Source organism: Anastrepha obliqua, chromosome 5 (assembly GCF_027943255.1).
Source record: "Anastrepha obliqua isolate idAnaObli1 chromosome 5, idAnaObli1_1.0, whole genome shotgun sequence".
Lineage (NCBI taxonomy): Eukaryota > Metazoa > Arthropoda > Insecta > Diptera > Tephritidae > Anastrepha > Anastrepha obliqua.
The window spans coordinates 88,071,659-88,090,954 of NC_072896.1; the positions used below are offsets into that span (position 1 = coordinate 88,071,659).

The 19,296-nt window shown below is 32.3% G+C and overlaps 1 protein-coding gene across 1 annotated transcript in view; it reads right to left on the reverse strand.

Moving 5' to 3' along the window:
* The window catches only part of LOC129248186 (uncharacterized), a 30,304-nt gene extending 17,477 nt beyond the window's left edge, over window positions 1-12,827 (reverse strand). Inside the window, exons 1-2 of the mRNA XM_054887648.1 lie at window positions 12,686-12,827; window positions 665-809 (exon numbers count right to left, since the gene is read on the reverse strand). Coding sequence (XP_054743623.1) covers window positions 665-809 — 145 coding nt within the window. The 5' untranslated portion in view covers window positions 12,686-12,827. The remainder of the gene's footprint in view (window positions 1-664; window positions 810-12,685) is intronic.
* Window positions 12,828-19,296: the final 6,469 nt, after the last annotated feature.

Consider the following 19,296-nt stretch of genomic DNA (forward strand, 5'->3'; position numbering starts at 1 on the left):
AACGCACTCACGCACGCTTACACTCTCACTATGCCATTTATGGTTGGCGTTCGCTTGTGTCACGTCGATCTGTGTGTTGGCGCTGGTAAGGCGAGGAAATGAATTCGCATGACCCATTTTGCCTCGTTTCGCTTTATATAAGCGTACGACAGTTCGGCTTGTTAGTCACTTAACGTGCGCCCATAAACGCAAAATATTTATTTTACCACTAACCAAGTAACTGCCCAAATGGCACAATTAGTTAGGCAGGCACATGCGTGCAGCAAGTACTGGAGGGGTTTGTTGCGAGTGTTGCAACATTTTTCTTTGCATTTTTTATGTTGTCTATATGCATATGAAAGTGAGTGTTCGGAGCTAATTGTAAATATTTTTTTAAATATATATTTTTTTTTATCTCCCCTTTATTTATTACAGTCTGTTATATATTAACAATATGTAATTTTTGTACAATTAGGGTCTATTATGTTCTTTTACCAATGTAAGAAGAATACGTTATTATTATTATTGTTTTTTGTGATTACACTGTAAATCTTATAGTTAGATCAGTTGACTATTTGATTTTCCTCATTCTGCTCTTTATTCATTTTTTTTTCTTGTCGACTAAGCTCTTTTCTCATGTCTCACACTTTAGATTAATTAATTCAAGAATTTTTGTTTCACTTACGTCTGGCACATTTCGCCGGCACTGGCAGTGACAAGAATCTGCCAGGCTTCGTAGATGTGGTTGTGGTGGCTCTGGCCTGTGAGATGGCGGGTTCAGCGTACGCCACTGCTATGCAGACAGCAGCTATCACTAATGTGATTTTCATCTGAAAACAAGAAAAGAATTTAAAAATTTGATTAGTTTATTTATCATTATTTCAAGCTGATAGAGTTTAAATAACACAAAATTTAAATATGTAAATATATGGTGTGGCCTACAGTTTTATGCCGCCTCCGACAGCTGATTTTTTATGAGGAGCTTTTTCAAGGTGGAAATCCACTCGGCTTTACTCGGCATTACTTAGGCTTTAACCTACTTTTTTTTAAAACCTTGGGTTGGGCACACAGATCTGGCCTTTTTCACCCTGTTCGAGGATCGTTTTTAAAAGGTTACATTTCATTTAACTTAAATTTATTTTTTCTTATATTTTATGCTTATGAATCGATAGAAAATTAAATTCTACAAAACTACCTGAAAGCTCAAGTCGTTAACTATAATTGAAATATGTTAAATTCACGTCCAGAATCGAAAAAGTCTGGCCAAATAATTCTGGTATTGAGTTGAGCACCGAATAAATTTACTAAGAAATATCGAGAACGTACGAATGTCAAAAAAATTTGTTGAAATGGTGAAAAATTGAATTTCCAATTTGTAAATAATTATTTTACAACCTACATTCTGAGTAAGCATATAATGCCGAAAACAAATCTTCTTCGCTCACAGAGGGGGAAAAAACTCCTTAAGTATAAGTACTATGATTTCCCTCTCTATATAAACAGGTATTGTCCTCACGCACTACCTATCACACACCACCCTCTCTCTTTATTACGCTCTCATATTAGTGTTCTCAGATATCTAAACAGTTAACCATGCACTCACGCATGTAACAGAATTAACAGTATGTAGAATGTCTTTAACACCTTCTGTTATTATTTAATGTAAGCGCCTCTCTCAATGAACACATTTCGTGGTCTAAGTGGCATCGTTGTTCCTATGTGCGATGCCGCTAACAGAAAACAAATGCAGAGTGTTGTTATTTTGTGACTTTATAGGCACATTTCCACAAAAGTCATTAAAACTAAAATTGCATATGAGTGACAGAAATTTAAGTGAGTGACAGAAATTTAAGTGAGGATTTCTGCTCCTCCTTTTTTCAATTTATGTTATACGTTTATATTTTTACGAGAAACTAAGGCTGATTTATTCTAGCGAAATGCTGACGAATAACTAACAGCAGAAAATAGTGCAACTCAAAAAAGTGTCAGTACCCAAGTAAAATACTCAAAAAAAGTTTCTATATTATAAAAAATTGTTTTTTCGTGAGAATATTTCGAATATTTATAAGGGCTTGTAGGTACAAATATCAAGCAGAAATATCAAATATTATTAGCCATATGCATATTTATAGAGCTTCTCGATAAAGTTTTGCTACCGCTTTCATTGTCGGAATTTCGGAAGATTTAACCCATAAGGCAAGCAAAAACCCACCCAGAAGCATTCAGTTCGATGTAAGTTACCTGAACAACCCGAATTGTTAATCGGCCAGGCACAGCCACTTCAGCAGCATTGCTCAAAAATGTATGTGGAATGTTTATGTTGTCACAACAACCACAACTCACCCAGTGACTTAAAATATTTTAATTTTTTTTTGAAATCCATTTAAATTATGCATCAATTAGTTGTTAAGAAGAAATGTGTATATCCAAGGTATTGTGAAACTAATTTTATTAAATAAGCTTTACTCTATTCATATTGTTATTATTCGACGCGTGGCATTGATAATTAAGGGCTGGTCGCCAGCTATTTCTCATTTGTGCATAAATCTGTTTTGTCTGTCATTAGTAACAACGTATTTCCATAAAAAATTAAATAAATTAAAAAATATTTTTTATTTTTTGGAAAATTAACTGCCATTGCCTACATATTTAGACATACAATTAGCATAAATTTTGTGCTATCTATATTAACTTCAGCCACTTAATTTGCAATTATTTTAAATCAAATATTCACCGAATAATAGAAAATCCAGCACAAGTAGTTGAAAGCAAATAAATCAAAGCAGCTGAGCCAAAGGTCAGAAAAGAGAGAGAAAGAGTTGAACACGCAATTCACACAATTGAACTCTTAATGTGCCGTTGTTTGCAATGACACTAACCACAAATGGGTGTGTGCGTATGATGACAACAACAAAGAGTGGGGACTTTTGCCGCTAGTGTGCGATAATCGAGCGCAATTCAATTCACGCACGCTCACCATATAATTATGCAAGCTCATTGGATGGCACTTCAATTGGGTGGCATTATTGTTGTTGGCACTGCTGCTGCTACTGCGGCTACTACTCACTCACTTTCAGCAGTAATAGATCTTAATGAGCGCTGATCATTATGTTTGACATAAATTTTTGATTTCGGTTTGGTTCACCACCACGCCAACTGCAACACTAACAACAACAGCAATACAAAATCATTGATTATTATATTGTATGAAATATGGTATGTTACTTGTATGTAACGATTATCACTTGGAGATCATCACTTGGTAAGCGTACATACAGACATGAGATGCGCACTGCTGGCAGCTATGCGTGCACAACTCTCTGTGGGTAAGTAGGTATGTTATGCTTCTGTCACTACTGCTGCGCTACTGTAATATGTGGTATTTTTGTGTGTGTGTGTGCGTTGTGATGTGTTTTTATGTCAAGGATGTTCATACAACCGGTTGAGCACCGAGACTTGCATATAAAAAGATCCATCCAATAAATACTAAGTGGGGGAAAAAGCAAGCCGTACATCAATAAATATGCACATACACATTGACACACTCATAAAGCATTTGCGGCAATGTACCAAGTATGAGTGTATGTATACGTACTTGTACAGTATTATGAACAATGAGTTGTGTGTGTGTGCGTGCCTTTTTTCAGTTTTTATTATTATTGATTCGTCATTGTGTTGTGCAAAAGATGCGTGTTTAATTTTAATATTTTTTCGTTTGGTTTTTATTTGAACAGTAAAAAGTGACAATAAATAATTCAGAGCACACTCAAAGCTCATTATTGCGTTTTGGTAGTTTATTTGTTTCTTGACTTTGATTTGGAGGCGTTGTTAATTTTTTTCATTTTTATTTTTTTTATTTTTTATGTTTGTCGCGAATATATGTACCTTCATATCTTGGTGTAAGTTGTGTGAATGTATTTTTCTGTGAAAATAATTTAATTTTCATTAAATTATAATTCATGACAAAGCTGCTGGATTTATTTGGACGTAACATCTGTGCACTTATTAGGCATATTTTTAAGCTAACTTAATATTTTTTAATACTATCATTCGTGTGTGAAAAAAGAATTCAGACAAATTTTGATTTAATTGCCATCACTTCCTGCAGTCAAAAGACTTAAGTAACAAACTTGAAATTTGCAAATTCAAAAACCATTTACAATATTAAATTCCTCTATTTTTTCCTTAATTGAAATAAAAATTACGGCTTTTCTAAACTATGCCACAAAAATGTATTCAGAATCTGGAAATTTAAGCAATGGGTGTGTGTTTAAATTTTGAAGAGCTGAAAATTTAAGTAATCCATTATTCCTTTAACTCATTTAGAGCGATTCCATGTCAGAGGACTCAAGTATAATAATAATAATAAGAAAAAAACTAAAACAAAAATGGAAAAGTGTTCAATAGTTTTGCGATTTATCCAATGTTGAAACTTTTGGTGTGGAATTTTTTTTTTTAGTTTTTAGTTTTTTATGATAAAAAAATACGTTTAAGAATGTATTTAAAAAATATATATAATACTTTGAGATGTATTCAATGATGAAAAATTTGGTACAGAATTTTTATAGTCAAACATTTTTATAAATTTTTAACTTTTTTATTTCTTTATGCTCCAAAAAATATTTTTCACATTATATATTATGCTAATACTTTTCAAAAACTACTTAAAAAAAATTTATAATTTTGATATCTATACTATTTAAAATTTTCCCTCTTTTACTTTTTAGCATAAAAAACACTTTTCAAAAAATTTTAAGAAAAAAATTTAAAAATTTTGAAATTTATTTGGTTTTGAAAAATTTCGTACGGACCTTTTTTTAAATCAAATATCATCGGCTCTTTTTAACATTTTTATAAATTTTTTGCTTTTTTCGTTTTCAGCATAAACTATACTTTTCAAAGAGTATTTTTGAAAAAAAAAAAGTTAATAATTTTGAGATTAATTCAATGTTGATTATTTTCGTATGGAGCTTTTTTAAAATCCAATATCTTCAGCTCTTATTTTTTCCTTTTTAGCATAAACTATACTTTTCAAAGGGTATTTTTGAAAAAAAAAAAATTAATAATTTTGATATTTATTCAATGTTGAAAATATTGGTATGGAGTTTTTTAAATCAAATATCTTCATTGGTTAACTTTTTTACAAATACTTTACTTTTTATTTTTAATCGTAATTGTAATTTTTGGTAATATTTTTTTTTTTTTTTTTGGTGAAAAATATTTTTCAAAAAATTTGTTTGAAAAAAATTTAATACTTTTGAGATTTATTCAATATTGAAAATTTTGGAATGAAGTTCCTTAAAATCTAATATATTAATTTTTTTAACATTTTTATAAACTTTTTTATTGTATTTTTTAACTCAGATTTAACTTCAGATTTATTCAATGTTAAAAAATTTGGTACGGAGTTTTTATAGTTAAATATTTTTAGAAATTTTTTATTTTTCATCATAAAATATACTTTCAAAAAATTTTTTTTGAAAAAAATTTAAAAAATTTGAGTTTTATTCAATGTTTAAAAGTTTTATATGGAGTTTTTTATAGTCAAGTATCTTTGTTATTTTTTTTTATAAATAAATTTATTATTTTACTTATAATCTTTTTACTTTTTTATATTTGAAAAATTTCATTGGAGTTTTTTATAATCAAATATCCTTGGTTTTTTAGCTATTTTATAAACTTTTTAAAAAATGTTTTTGAAAAACATTTATATTATATTAATAATTTTGAAAAAAAAAATCCAATGTTGGCCTTAAGTTTTCTTATTTCATTTCAGTTTCATTTTTAGAAAATTTTATTTTTAAATTTCTTATGACAAAATATATTTTTCAAAAAAGATTTTCGAAACATATTTAAAAATTTGAGATTAATTCAATTTGTTATGGAGTTTTCATAGTCAAATATCTTTGTTTTTTTAAATAAATTTTTTGTATAAATGAAATTTTATAAATAAATTTATTATTTTATTTAAAAACTTTTTACCTTTTTTATTTTTTAACATGAAATATACTTTCCAAAAAGGAAAAAAAATTAGTTATTTTCAGATTTATTAAATGTCGAAAGTTTTGATATGAAGTTTCTTAAAATCAAATATTTTGGCTCCTTCTAACATTTTTTAATTTTTTTATTTCTTAGTTTTTTAAGATAAAATATAATTTTCAAAATTTTGACCAAGAGCCAAGCGAATGTCATCCAACAGCCAAATATTTCAGCTTGCAATTTTTTTCAGTTTGATCGAGTCAGAAAACCACTACGGCGAATGCTTTTTAACAGTCAAAAGGAAGTAATGGATAAATCGAAGACAAGTCTGATGGCTATACAAAAAATAGAGTTCCAGAAATATTTCCAAAGCTGAATTAAACGTTGGCATAAGTGCGATGCAGCTGAGGGGGCGTACTTTGAAGGTGTTAAAATCGCTTTTTAGAAAAAAACTTTTATTTTAAATTTTGTGAATATATTCCGCGAACTTTTTGATCAAATTTGTATACCATTTTTAAATCTAATAATAAATACGGGTATGCTATTCTGATTGGTTGTTTTGATTTTATTCAACGAGGCATAGCAACGGATGCCGGGTATTGTAATATTATGGTTATTTTCAATTTCAATTTATTTGATTTGTTTTGCACATAGTAAGACAGAGTCTTGTGGTAGTACATCTTCTTATAATTCTAGAATACGAGGATGGTATACATAGAAATGCTACTTAGATTTAAAACTAGATTAACTATAAAACTTATAGACTAAAACTTAGAGTAGTAAGTGAGAAGAAGAGAAAGATGGTGGGAATGGGAGAAGGAAAGGGGTATTAAAGGTTAGAAGTAGTTAGAAACTGCAGTTTTAAAACACCTTGCTTGTTTTATAAGCTTTATTGTAGTTGGTATAGAATTCCATAGTTTAATGGCACTGACAAAGAACATGCGTTCTGATTCCAAGTAAGTGTAAGTCGGAACAATTAGATTCAATGTTCGGGTGCACTGACATTGTTTAATGTTTTTATACAGGTACAATGGTTTTTGTGTGTGTATTAGTTTATGCAGGAACAAAACAGAGCGTATTTTGAGATACGAGTCGAGGTTATGATCGAGAATCTGTTTTGAGTAGATAGATATATGGTCATATTTCCGTTTTTCAAACACGAAACGCGCTGCATTATTTAAAACGATTTGCAATTTTTGTTTCGAATTATTATCAAGCCTGCAATATACTAATTCAGCGTACGAAACATGAGGAACAATGAGTGATCTAACAAGTTTTAATTTAGTTTGCCGTGGCAGTAAGTAGGCAGTACAATATAGCTTTCTAAGAATATTATATACCTTGTTTACAACAAAGTTTACATGGTCAACGCATGATAATCTTGAATTTATTCTGAAACCCAGGTTAGTTACTATGTCATCAAAGTTAATATTTACTTCATTAAGTAATATTGGCGGCAAAGAGTTAAGGTCATACTTTGAATGAGAAATAGCAATCGCCTTCGTCTTTGACTCATTTAATTTCAAGTTGTTAGATTTGGACCAGTTAGAAATACGAGTGAGGTCTTCATTAAGCCTTGCTATCAAATCTTCAATAAGACCTATTGGCCTTGACAGGTAGATCTGGGTGTCATCAGCATAGAGATGAATCGAGCAAAAATTGAATATTCAAAAGGTAGGTATATCCAAAAGGTAATACTTTGTTTTTGAATGAATCAGTAATCGCTATAAAAGCCAATTAATTGAATATGTGGAAGTTGTAATAGTTGCGCTTATTTTAGTTAATTTATTTCCTGCATAGAATAGCAGTTGCTTTAAAAAACCTGTAAAATTATGTATTTTTAACTCAAATATAGCGAATTGGCGTCTATCTGTATTTTATATGACAAGCCGGAAGCAACTACAGCCACACACATCTAATACTAATTTACCAAATTTGGCCTTTAACAAATTCTCGCCCAGCAACAAGACTGAGAAAATTTTTTTTTTTTCAAAATTTTCAAATGTGTAAATTTATGTTTGCATACAAATTTACGAACGGCGATTGTATTACATTTTTCAGCCAACCACATTTGTAAGCTGTCAATTCAGATATCGACAAAAAAACACACAAATTTAATGTGAAGTCTTTAAATAAAAATTCGAAAGACTTCATAAATCAGCAGCGACAAGTCATCAAAACTATTTGTCAAAAATTTGGATGCTCTTTTGATTGATAATTTGTTTGCGTACAATCAAATTTTTTACAGATATCTACTTTGTCATGCGAATAAGCTGCAAAGTATAAACTTACACACACATAGGTATATACATAGATATATATGTATGTAAACACATAGAAAATACACACAAATTAATTAATTTTCAACAATTATAAAAATGTTCGAGTCCATCATTTCGATTGATGTCAGAGAACGTCAAACATACATCATAAAATTCAAATTAATCATAAATGAAGGTACACACACACACATGTCCACATATGTACTTACAAACTTGTAAGTATGCGCAGTTGTATTCCGCCAACAACTCAGCGTCTATTAATAAATGTAGCCATACAATGTGAGACGTGCAGTGATAAACACACGTAACTTAGAGACTTGGGAGGGGTCAGTCATCATTTGCAATCAATATTATGACAAAATATTTATTACAAATGCTGGTGACTATAAATATGACTTGCAAATGTATGCATGTATCCATGTATGTGTATATGTACATATGTATTGTAGCATAGTTACATAAACAATAATTAATTAAATATAAAAATTATTTTAATTATAATGAAACTCTTTACTTCAGGCGTACAAAAAACATGCCTCAAGTGGTCGTGCAAGCACCCATAGATGATAACTCTTTGGTGAGTCATAAGTGTCACTATATTGAATTTTTATGTGAGCCCAAAAATAAGGTCGATTACACATAGAAAATTAAAAGAGGATTAGGCATAAAAGGCGCAGCTCAGTACTTATGCGTGAAATCTACCTGAACAAAAAATTGTTCTCAATAGACGCTTCAGATTTTTCCACCGCTACTCTAAACTTTAGAAGAGAGCTTAAAGGTAAAGTTTCCCACACGAAAGGAATTGTATTTGAATTGTGTAGTCAAAGAGACTACAGCTGCACTTTACACAGACGTAACCAAGATGGTTAACGACATCGGTGCCGGTGTATGTTCGAAAAACCTCGAAACTTTCAAGTATTTTCGCCTGGGAAATCGGAAGAGTATTTTTCCAGGCAGAAGTGCTCGGCATAAGGGAAGCTTGCAAGATAATTAAAAACCATTCACAACAACAATCGGTAGTGTGTTTTTTTTTTTCAGATAGTCAAGCAGCCATCTTAGCTTTAAAGTTACCGACAAACAATTCAAAAATCGATGACTGCAAAGAAGAACTTAAAGTTTTAGCGCGCACTACAAACATCACTCTCATCTGGGTACATGGCCATAGGGGCATCGAAGGAAATGAGAAAGCTGATGAACTAATGACAAGACAGAAAGAATGCTACAGTGAATCCGAAGCGGTAAAAATAGGGTGTTCCCAAGGTGTGCGCAAAGGGGAGATGGACTAGCAGGGATACCTGCAAAATAACTTAACAGACGTGGCCCAATTGTAAAAAATCCGGTGCTGACGAGTTTTTAAGAAAACCACAAGCAGGCATATGCAGAATTACGTCAACAATAACCGGCCACTGGCTTTTGGGTGACCCTACCAGGAGACGACAGATATAAAAGCTGCAATCAAGAAGAATCTTAGGAATCCTTCATTCACTATCTGGGTGAGTGTCCAAGTCTGGTTGCTCTACTACATAGAATGCTAGGGGAAATTTTCGGGGGCTAACTTGAAGGAAATTGCAGAAAAGAAAATAGACAACATAGCCAGATTCATAGTCAAATCTAAATTGTTCGACTAATAAAAAGACGTGGTCATGACACGAAACCCTGAAGAAGCTAGGCTAGATTCACGTAGCCTCAAATTCAAAAAATAAATAAATAAAAAAATGGCGGGTACACTTCTGTTAGGTGTTTGGCCGAACTCCTCCGAAGCTTATACTTCTAACCAAGAAGCACATCCCGCTAGAAGTTAGGATGTAAAGTAACCATGAAAAAAGTTATGAAGTACCTAGGCATAAGATTGGGCCCAAGACTAACGTTTTGGGCCCAAATAAAACACACAGAAGACGTATGGCAAAAGTAGGGGGGACCAACCCAAAGGGAACGGGAAATAATGGTGACTACCAAGCTGGATCCGTTCTCACATAAGGAACTGAACTGTGGGCGAATGCGCTAAAGACAAATCAACCGTGTAGGCTCCTAACATCGGTACAATGAATGGGAAGCTCTGCGAGTTGTGTCTGCCTACCGCACAGTATCAGAGACAGCTGTTCAAGTGAGAAACGGTTCAATACCGATAGTAGTCTTTGAGAAGGACAAATTGTAGATATTAAAGAACGAGCGGATGGCAGAAGGAGTCAGAAAACCTGCAGCGCACGAAATAAAAGATAAAACGGTAAGTCTGTGGCAAGACCGCTGAAGAAACGAAACACGTGGCAGATGAACGGCTAAGCCAATAAAAGACGTCGCTACAGCCCAAATACTTTTGGGACTCATAGTTAGATTGTTTTGAGAATCTTTAACTTTTAGAAAACATCATCTAGACTAGTGGATAATTCGTCTGAGCACATAAAAAGGTGGGAATTGCGAACCACAAAGAATTCAATGATAAGCCAAGAGCTATCGCTACCTCTGTGAGCCACATCTGATCGAGAAACTTTATATTGCAAATTCAGTTGATACATCGCAGAATTATTAAAAATATACCAGCAATCTCAGCTGCAGATCAGAAAAGCAAATGAATCGAAAGTTTCCATTGTTCGGTCCCTTAAAGGCTTCAAACATTTTATTATCAGGTTCTATGAATTCTAACTAACTTTGCCAAGGTCTCAGCATACATTCTTGGGTGCTCATTATGAGAGTTATGAGTGCGCGTTGGGCGGCAAATTATTGGAAAAAACCAACTAAAATTTATAGGGATTTCTTTTTCACAGAAAAAATAATCAATACGGCATCAATACAAAAATTTTCCCGTACAAGTCGCGAAAATATTTCATAAGAATTTCATATAAGAAAATAAGAAGAAAAATCTTGACTGGCTTGTATCCACAGACAAATTAAAATCAGCTGAACAACTCTCATCCTCGCTTTTCTTGTGTGGGATATAAAGAATTGCACTTTTGCCCGATTAGACTGCAATATTTTGAAACAAGAAAACGCAATTCTATGAGAAAGCTGGGAAAAGAGTGTACAATTTTGAGAGCCCTGGTAAGGTCGGAATAAATGCAACATTATTCCAAAAAAAAAACGCCATTAGTTATTATTAAGCAAGAAAGAGCAACTTCGTTGGTAAAATAAAATGAATTCCAAATTAACGCTGAGTATTTCATGATTTTTTATTTCTAACTTTGCTCAAGCTAAAGCGTTGAATAGCATTTTTTAAGTATAGGTAAGGTTAAGTTAGCCAGTTTGCTTTTCTGAGACAAGATACTCGGTGGCCTTAAGGCCCATTGTGATACCTGCATTTAATTTCCATTACCTAACTAAGTTGCTCAAACCACTTCGATCTTTTTAAGAAGGTAACTAGTTTCCGTTTAGGGGTCTTGCAACTCTTTCACATCGAAGAGGTCTTAGCAATAACATAGTTGCAGTGATGACGACGGAAAAACTTAAATCAAAACGCATCCGAAGTTTCAGAAATTTATGAATGTCAGCTAGGTTGGGGTAGGTTAGGTTGAGTGGCTGTCATCCGACACACTTAGGCCTGAATAGTCTCATTGTGATGCCACTGGAGCTCGCCTTTTACGCTCCTAAGTCTTCTCGAAACCAACCTGTTGGAATGACAGCTAAGTTTGCCAACGAACAAAAGACTTAAGCTGCGAACCTGATGACCTTTTGCTTTCTGAAATAGCAGCAGCTATGCATTGATTTCACAATTGATCATCATCACAATTTTTCAACAGCTTAGCAGAGATAAGCATAAAATCCTTCAGCTAAACTGCACCAACACATGCCTCATACAACGAAAGACTTAAGCAACGAACTTGCTGTATGAGCACTTCAGCTAGAGTATAGACAGTTGCTGCGCTATGCAAACTCTTAGCACATTGCAAAGCTTAAGTTTTCACACAAAATGTCTTAGTGAAAATATTTTTTTCAAATAACTTTATACTCGTCTTGCTGCAGTTCTAGCAGACACTCGTCTGTAGTTTGTCACTCGATTTCGCTAAAATTTTAGTGCAATTTTTAATTCATTTTATTTTTATTTCAAATTTTTTTTTGTTCTTTGAAAGTCTTTAAATGTAGTGTCCTTGCTGATTTCGCACTCATTTGTGTTAAAGTTTTTTTTTTCTCTTTTATTATGCAATAACTAACTATTTTTTGCACTGTAAGTCATACACTGGTCATATTCGATGAGGTCCTTTTGGTTTCTTTTCGCTTGGCATTTGCACCAATTTTTTAAACACATTTTTCGCAATGCAAATTAAATAAGTTTGAGTAATTGTTTGTCTTCATTTTTATATTAAGTAAAATATCACGAAATTTCGCAGCGAATTTAATCCATTCTATTGTGCCACACTCTACTTTTCTCCACACTTTCTGCAGTTAATTTGTCTCTTTTCTTCATTTTCGGCAATTATCCTTTTCCGTACGCAACGCGTTCACTTTTCGCTTACCTTTGCTTCACTTAGCACTCGATATGCTCTTCAAGTATTAGAATTCAAGTAAGTATGCGTGCGATGTATCTGTGTATTTTGGTTGTGGCACCGAATCTGGCACAACCAGACGCTGTAACTTGCAAACGAAAACAAAAGTCAAATGCGAGCTGCAAAGTGTTTTATAGCCACTTAGAGTGTCACAGCGCGCAGCAACATGGATGGCGAAGCGTCAAACCAGTCGGCCAGCAACAGCAGCACCGATACACTCACACATATGCAGCAAATTCTTAACATCCAAGTAGTGTGTAATTACGTATGTGTTGGTGTATTTTGCTGCACCTGTAGTTGTGTGTCTACCGCTACTGTGGCGCTTCTTCAACTGTGCGCGAGTGAGTGAATGATTGAGTGTTGGTAGATGGCAGCGGTGGCGACAGCGACGACTTGCAAGGTGCCTGCTGCTGTGTATGAGTGTGACGTGTGTGTGTTTGCGTGATTATGAGTACGTATGTGTGTGTGTCTGCTTGCGATCATCATCGCTATTATTTCATCTCAATCGATTGTGTGTTGTCACACTTGTTTGCTGCTGGTTTTGTTGTTGGTGTTAAAGTTGCTATTTTTTGTTTGTTTGTTTTTTGGTTTGTTTGCTTTTTTCTGTTTTTTTTTTGTTTTGCCTTTGAGGACTGGGCGATTGCATATTTGCATTGGGGCGCATTTGGTGGTGGTTGGCTGTTGGTTGTCGGCCGCTGGCTGACATTGCCGGCATTGTTGTTGCTGTTGGCATAATGAAAATGCTAATTTCTGCTGCTTTAAAAGAAAAAGAAAATGAAAATAAATACAAAGAATTGTTGCATTCATAATGTTTACCGCCGCTTGATGATAATGAGGTTGTTTACTGATGACGTTGGTTTCTAAAAAAATTTAATTTTTTTTGTTGCTTCAGCTTCTTTTATAAATCTATTTATCTACATAAGAAATCTTGCCGAATTTGAATAGCAAAGCTTTTGCGCAGCACTGTTTATCTATTTCTAATTTTTTGAATTATTAGTGTTCTAAATTTTTGTCTGCATATATAAATGAAGCAGATTTTTAAAAAAACATTTGAATTTTTAACATTTAAGGTAGCAAATTTTTAGTATTGAAATACATACTTTTGCAGCTAATTTATTTAATTTTTGTGTTTTTATAAGTCGTTAGCTAACATATCAATTACAAGAAAAATTCGCTATAATCAGCTCAAGCGGCTATTAATCGCTGCCTGTAGTTTGATACTTAAAAAAATCATTCTTCTTTTGCTACGCATTTGCCAGCTGGTAATAATACCCAGATTTATTGAAAATCACTAATACATATGCATGTAGGTTTATGGTAGGCATTAATAACGATAAGCGCAAAATATTGTGAAATATATAACTTAATTATAAAATATTAGATTTTTATAGGAAAAATATTCACCGTTTTTCATAGCGATTTCAAAAAAAAAAAAAAAAATTAAATAAACGTGAAACAAGTTTCTCTTCTTGCATTTAATCGAAAATTTAAAATGTAATTTAAAAATTTTAAAACAAACTCACATTTCCTTCAAACTATTTCGTTGCTCACAATTTAATTATTTAGCTATAAATTGACTCAATATTTACCTTCAAAGTGACATACTAGAAGGATGAGGTGGAATCATATCAGCATCTTCTTCTCAGTTGTTCTGCTCTCGTCGACATTTGGGCTCTCACTTTTTGGCAGATTTAAAGTTTAGGTATCGCACACCTGGTGAATTTCATCAGCAGCCTGAAGCGACTAATGCACTGTAATTAAGCACCGTTTGGTCGTCATCGTCCAATCTAAAGCCTTTTCTTCTTTATTCCCTCTATTCGGTTATTCAACCTCTGCATTTCCTCTGTATCGAACGAATTTAATTCTTTGTCGAAGTGAGCCTTCGCTTGGGTCCTCACCTAACATTGTAGAAAACTCGTTGAGTAAAAGCGAAACAGTGCGAACACTTTTCAGATTTTTTTAAATTTGGGTACGCTATTTTATAGCTCATTAAATTTTAAAGTAAAAAAGTGCAAGTTCTAAGTGGCTCAAGACTCGCTTTTTAATGGTTTTTGCTACTCGAATCAATGTATAACCATTTTTTGTTTCTTGTGTGAAATTTCGATGGTGATTGAATGAATTTTGTATAAAGTTTGAAAATGGGATTTATAAGGTTTAGGTCAGTATAGAATAGCCTAAATTTTGATAAAAAGATTAATAAAACGTAATTTAAAAAAATTTTGCCAAAACGTATCATTACATATACATATATATATCCTTTATAATTATGCCGCTCCCTTTAGCAATTAAAATCCAAAAAATTTGGCCCCTCTTTAAAATTATGAGTGTCATTAAATTATAAGCAGTTTGCAATCAAATTTTACGTACTCACCTGCAAAAAGATAGTTTATCATCACTTGTAAAAATTGAAAAACAAAACACAGAAAAACGGGTAAGTGTTGCCAACTGTTTAAATATATATTTTCTTAATATTTCGAAATTATAATTAGTTCAAACTAAACAGAAAAAGCTAAATGTTAATGTTAATGTTAATGTTAATGTTAATGTTAATGTTAATGTTAATGTTAATGTTAATGTTAATGTTAATGTTAATGTTAATGTTAATGTTAATGTTAATGTTAATGTTAATGTTAATGTTAATGTTAATGTTAATGTTAATGTTAATGTTAATGTTAATGTTAATGTTAATGTTAATGTTAATGTTAATGTTAATGTTAATGTTAATGTTAATGTTAATGTTAATGTTAATGTTAATGTTAATGTTAATGTTAATGTTAATGTTAATGTTAATGTTAATGTTAATGTTAATGTTAATGTTAATGTTAATGTTAATGTTAATGTTAATGTTAATGTTAATGTTAATGTTAATGTTAATGTTAATGTTAATGTTAATGTTAATGTTAATGTTAATGTTAATGTTAATGTTAATGTTAATGTTAATGTTAATGTTAATGTTAATGTTAATGTTAATGTTAATGTTAATGTTAATGTTAATGTTAATGTTAATGTTAATGTTAATGTTAATGTTAATGTTAATGTTAATGTTAATGTTAATGTTAATGTTAATGTTAATGTTAATGTTAATGTTAATGTTAATGTTAATGTTAATGTTAATGTTAATGTTAATGTTAATGTTAATGTTAATGTTAATGTTAATGTTAATGTTAATGTTAATGTTAATGTTAATGTTAATGTTAATGTTAATGTTAATGTTAATGTTAATGTTAATGTTAATGTTAATGTTAATGTTAATGTTAATGTTAATGTTAATGTTAATGTTAATGTTAATGTTAATGTTAATGTTAATGTTAATGTTAATGTTAATGTTAATGTTAATGTTAATGTTAATGTTAATGTTAATGTTAATGTTAATGTTAATGTTAATGTTAATGTTAATGTTAATGTTAATGTTAATGTTAATGTTAATGTTAATGTTAATGTTAATGTTAATGTTAATGTTAATGTTAATGTTAATGTTAATGTTAATGTTAATGTTAATGTTAATGTTAATGTTAATGTTAATGTTAATGTTAATGTTAATGTTAATGTTAATGTTAATGTTAATGTTAATGTTAATGTTAATGTTAATGTTAATGTTAATGTTAATGTTAATGTTAATGTTAATGTTAATGTTAATGTTAATGTTAATGTTAATGTTAATGTTAATGTTAATGTTAATGTTAATGTTAATGTTAATGTTAATGTTAATGTTAATGTTAATGTTAATGTTAATGTTGATGTTAATGTTAATGTTAATGTTAATGTTAATGTTAATGTTAATGTTAATGTTAATGTTAATGTTAATGTTAATGTTAATGTTAATGTTAATGTTAATGTTAATGTTAATGTTAATGTTAATGTTAATGTTAATGTTAATGTTAATGTTAATGTTAATGTTAATGTTAATGTTAATGTTAATGTTAATGTTAATGTTAATGTTAATGTTAATATTCAGCGCCCTTCATTGAAGAGAGTACTGCTCAACTGCTTTACCACGCCTTCTGAGACATCCTTCTGGTACACTTTTGCCCCGGTCCTAACCCCTTTTTCGCAGAAATGAAGAGATGTAACGCCTTTACAAGACACTTTCCACCAAACCATTACGGAGGCTGGATGTTGGCCACGCTGAATCATTCGAACAACATTTTTTGCGTCTTTAGAAGTTTAAGCTTAGATTTTGTCGTTTTGCTTATTGAAAATTTCTTCAGCAGTGAAAATTTTCTCATCTGTGGGAAGAATATTTTCATGGCAGTTGACGGCGTGCCACCGAAGAAGCTGCTTGCATCTGTCGAGTCTAACTTTCTTCAAGCGCTTTGTCAGAGGTGACCAGATGACCAGCCACGAAAAGCTTTCATATGGAGATTATGTCTAAATAGTCTTGACAAGAATGTGGCCGATACATTCAATACCCTGGGCATGATTTTCTACTTTCTAAGGAGCTGGTTGCGAGCTCTCTCAAGAAAGTTTAACAACGATTGACGTATCAACTACTCGTATTAGGGCAATATATACAAGTAGTTCGCGTCGAAACTGAGCGCATCTCTCGGATTGTGCCTTATACCTCTGGCTGTGCGTAATATCTTTTACCAACGATCCCTTCGTGCTGCTCTTGCAAACTTGCAAAGCCACGTCTCCACCACTATTTTCAGGTTTTAGCAAAGTATGCTCACCATAGACGTACGTGTAAGGATGTATGTGGGCGTCTTAGCTCTACTCGCTGTACTAGAAAATACTTAATATGATAATTACGTCAATACTCCTAAGCAAATGCCACTTAATTTATCACATGATTTCATATAATTTTTTTTTCTTTTCGCCACTTGAATGAATTAATCAGTGCTATTAATGTATGTACATATATTTGTAAGACCAACTTTTGTACATATTCACACTTCCGTAGATCGGCAGCAATGTCTTGAGGGCGTTTACAATAAACATCAGCATGAAATAAGAAAAAAAAAGAAAACAAAACAAAAAACACAAATCAAATGTCTGACCAGTTTTTTCCACCTTAAATACCCATAGTGTAAAATTTCAACACTAATATAATATTATTACCACGTTTAAGGTTCACAACAACTTGTTGCACATCTGTAACTTAATTAATTTTCCACTCGCTTACACACAGCAAACATAAATATTTTGTTGTTGTTACATAGGTAGATCTGTACTGTGTATGCAAAGTTGTTAAAAGGTAAATGCGCACAAGTGGATGTGCAAAGCGGCATGTTGGGATAAGTGTTTCGATGCCTGTGCGTATGTATGTATGTACAAGACAAATGTATGCTTGTAGCTACAAAATGTGTTAATGCAGGAATTTACACGCATTAGTCGTAGGTATTCTCTGCAACTATGTTACGAGTAGTGTGGATTTAATTATTGAACAAATCGCCTGCAAACAAATGGCTTAGGAGAGCAACTCGTTTCATGGGCTGCTTCTTCTTGATATGAATAGGTGTGTGTTACGTGTTGTGTAAGTTAAGAATCAAACGAAATTAAACTTTAATTTACAATTTGAGTTTTTAAACAAGACTATTTGTTTTTTGAAGTGCCGATATAGAATCAATGTATTTATGTACTCGTGTACTGCTCGCGAAAAAACTATAGCACCTCAACCTTTTGGCCAGTTTTGGTTATATTTCTTCTTTTTTGAATGTTCTTTATTTTTGTATAAAAGTATAACTCATTGTCTAACCAAAACCATATGAATACAAATTTCTAACTTATTAACAAAAATTATAAAAATTCAGCAAAGTATGGGAACGTTTTTTTGGTGTTTGGACGAACTCCTCCTCCTATTTGTGGTATGCGTCTTGATGTTGTTCCACAAATGGAGGGACCTACAGTTTCAAGCCGACTCCGAACGGCAGATATTTTTATGAGGAGCTTTTTCATGGCAGAAATACACTCGGAGGTTAACCATTGCCTGCCGAGGGGCGACTGCTATTAGAAAAAAGTTTTTCTTAATTTTGGTGTTTCACCGAGATTCGAACCTACGTTCTCTCTGTGAATTCCGAATGGTAGTCACGCACCAACCCATTCGGCTACGGCGGCCGCCATTTTTTAATTTTAATTTAGGATATTTAGAAAGAATTTGGGTACCCAGTTTTATAGCCCATTAAGTTCTAGAACTTCGGGACACAGAGAAATCTTAAAGTTGTTATCTGAACAGTATCGACTGTTTTTGGCACCTAAAGACGACCTGATACCCACAGTTTCATTTGGAAAGAAATTTTATGTCATATTTCCATTGCGTGAGCAATGAAGCAACCCAGAATGCATGCAGAGAGGCTTGACGTATATTTTCTTTACCGATGGGTCCAAGAATGAAATAGGGTCAGGAGCCGGATGGTACTTAAACGATAGTAATAAGTGTCACTATTCTATGCAGGAAATGGCAACTGTTTTTCAAACGGAAATTTTTACCATCCTGAAAGTAACCGATTATCCGAGAGTAGATAGCGCGGGAAACAGATTGGAGTTTTCAGTGACAGTCAGGCTGCACAGAAGGCCCTGGAGAACGCGTAGCAAACCTCAAAGATTATTTTAGAATGTAAAAAGAAGCTTAATTCTGTCGCAAG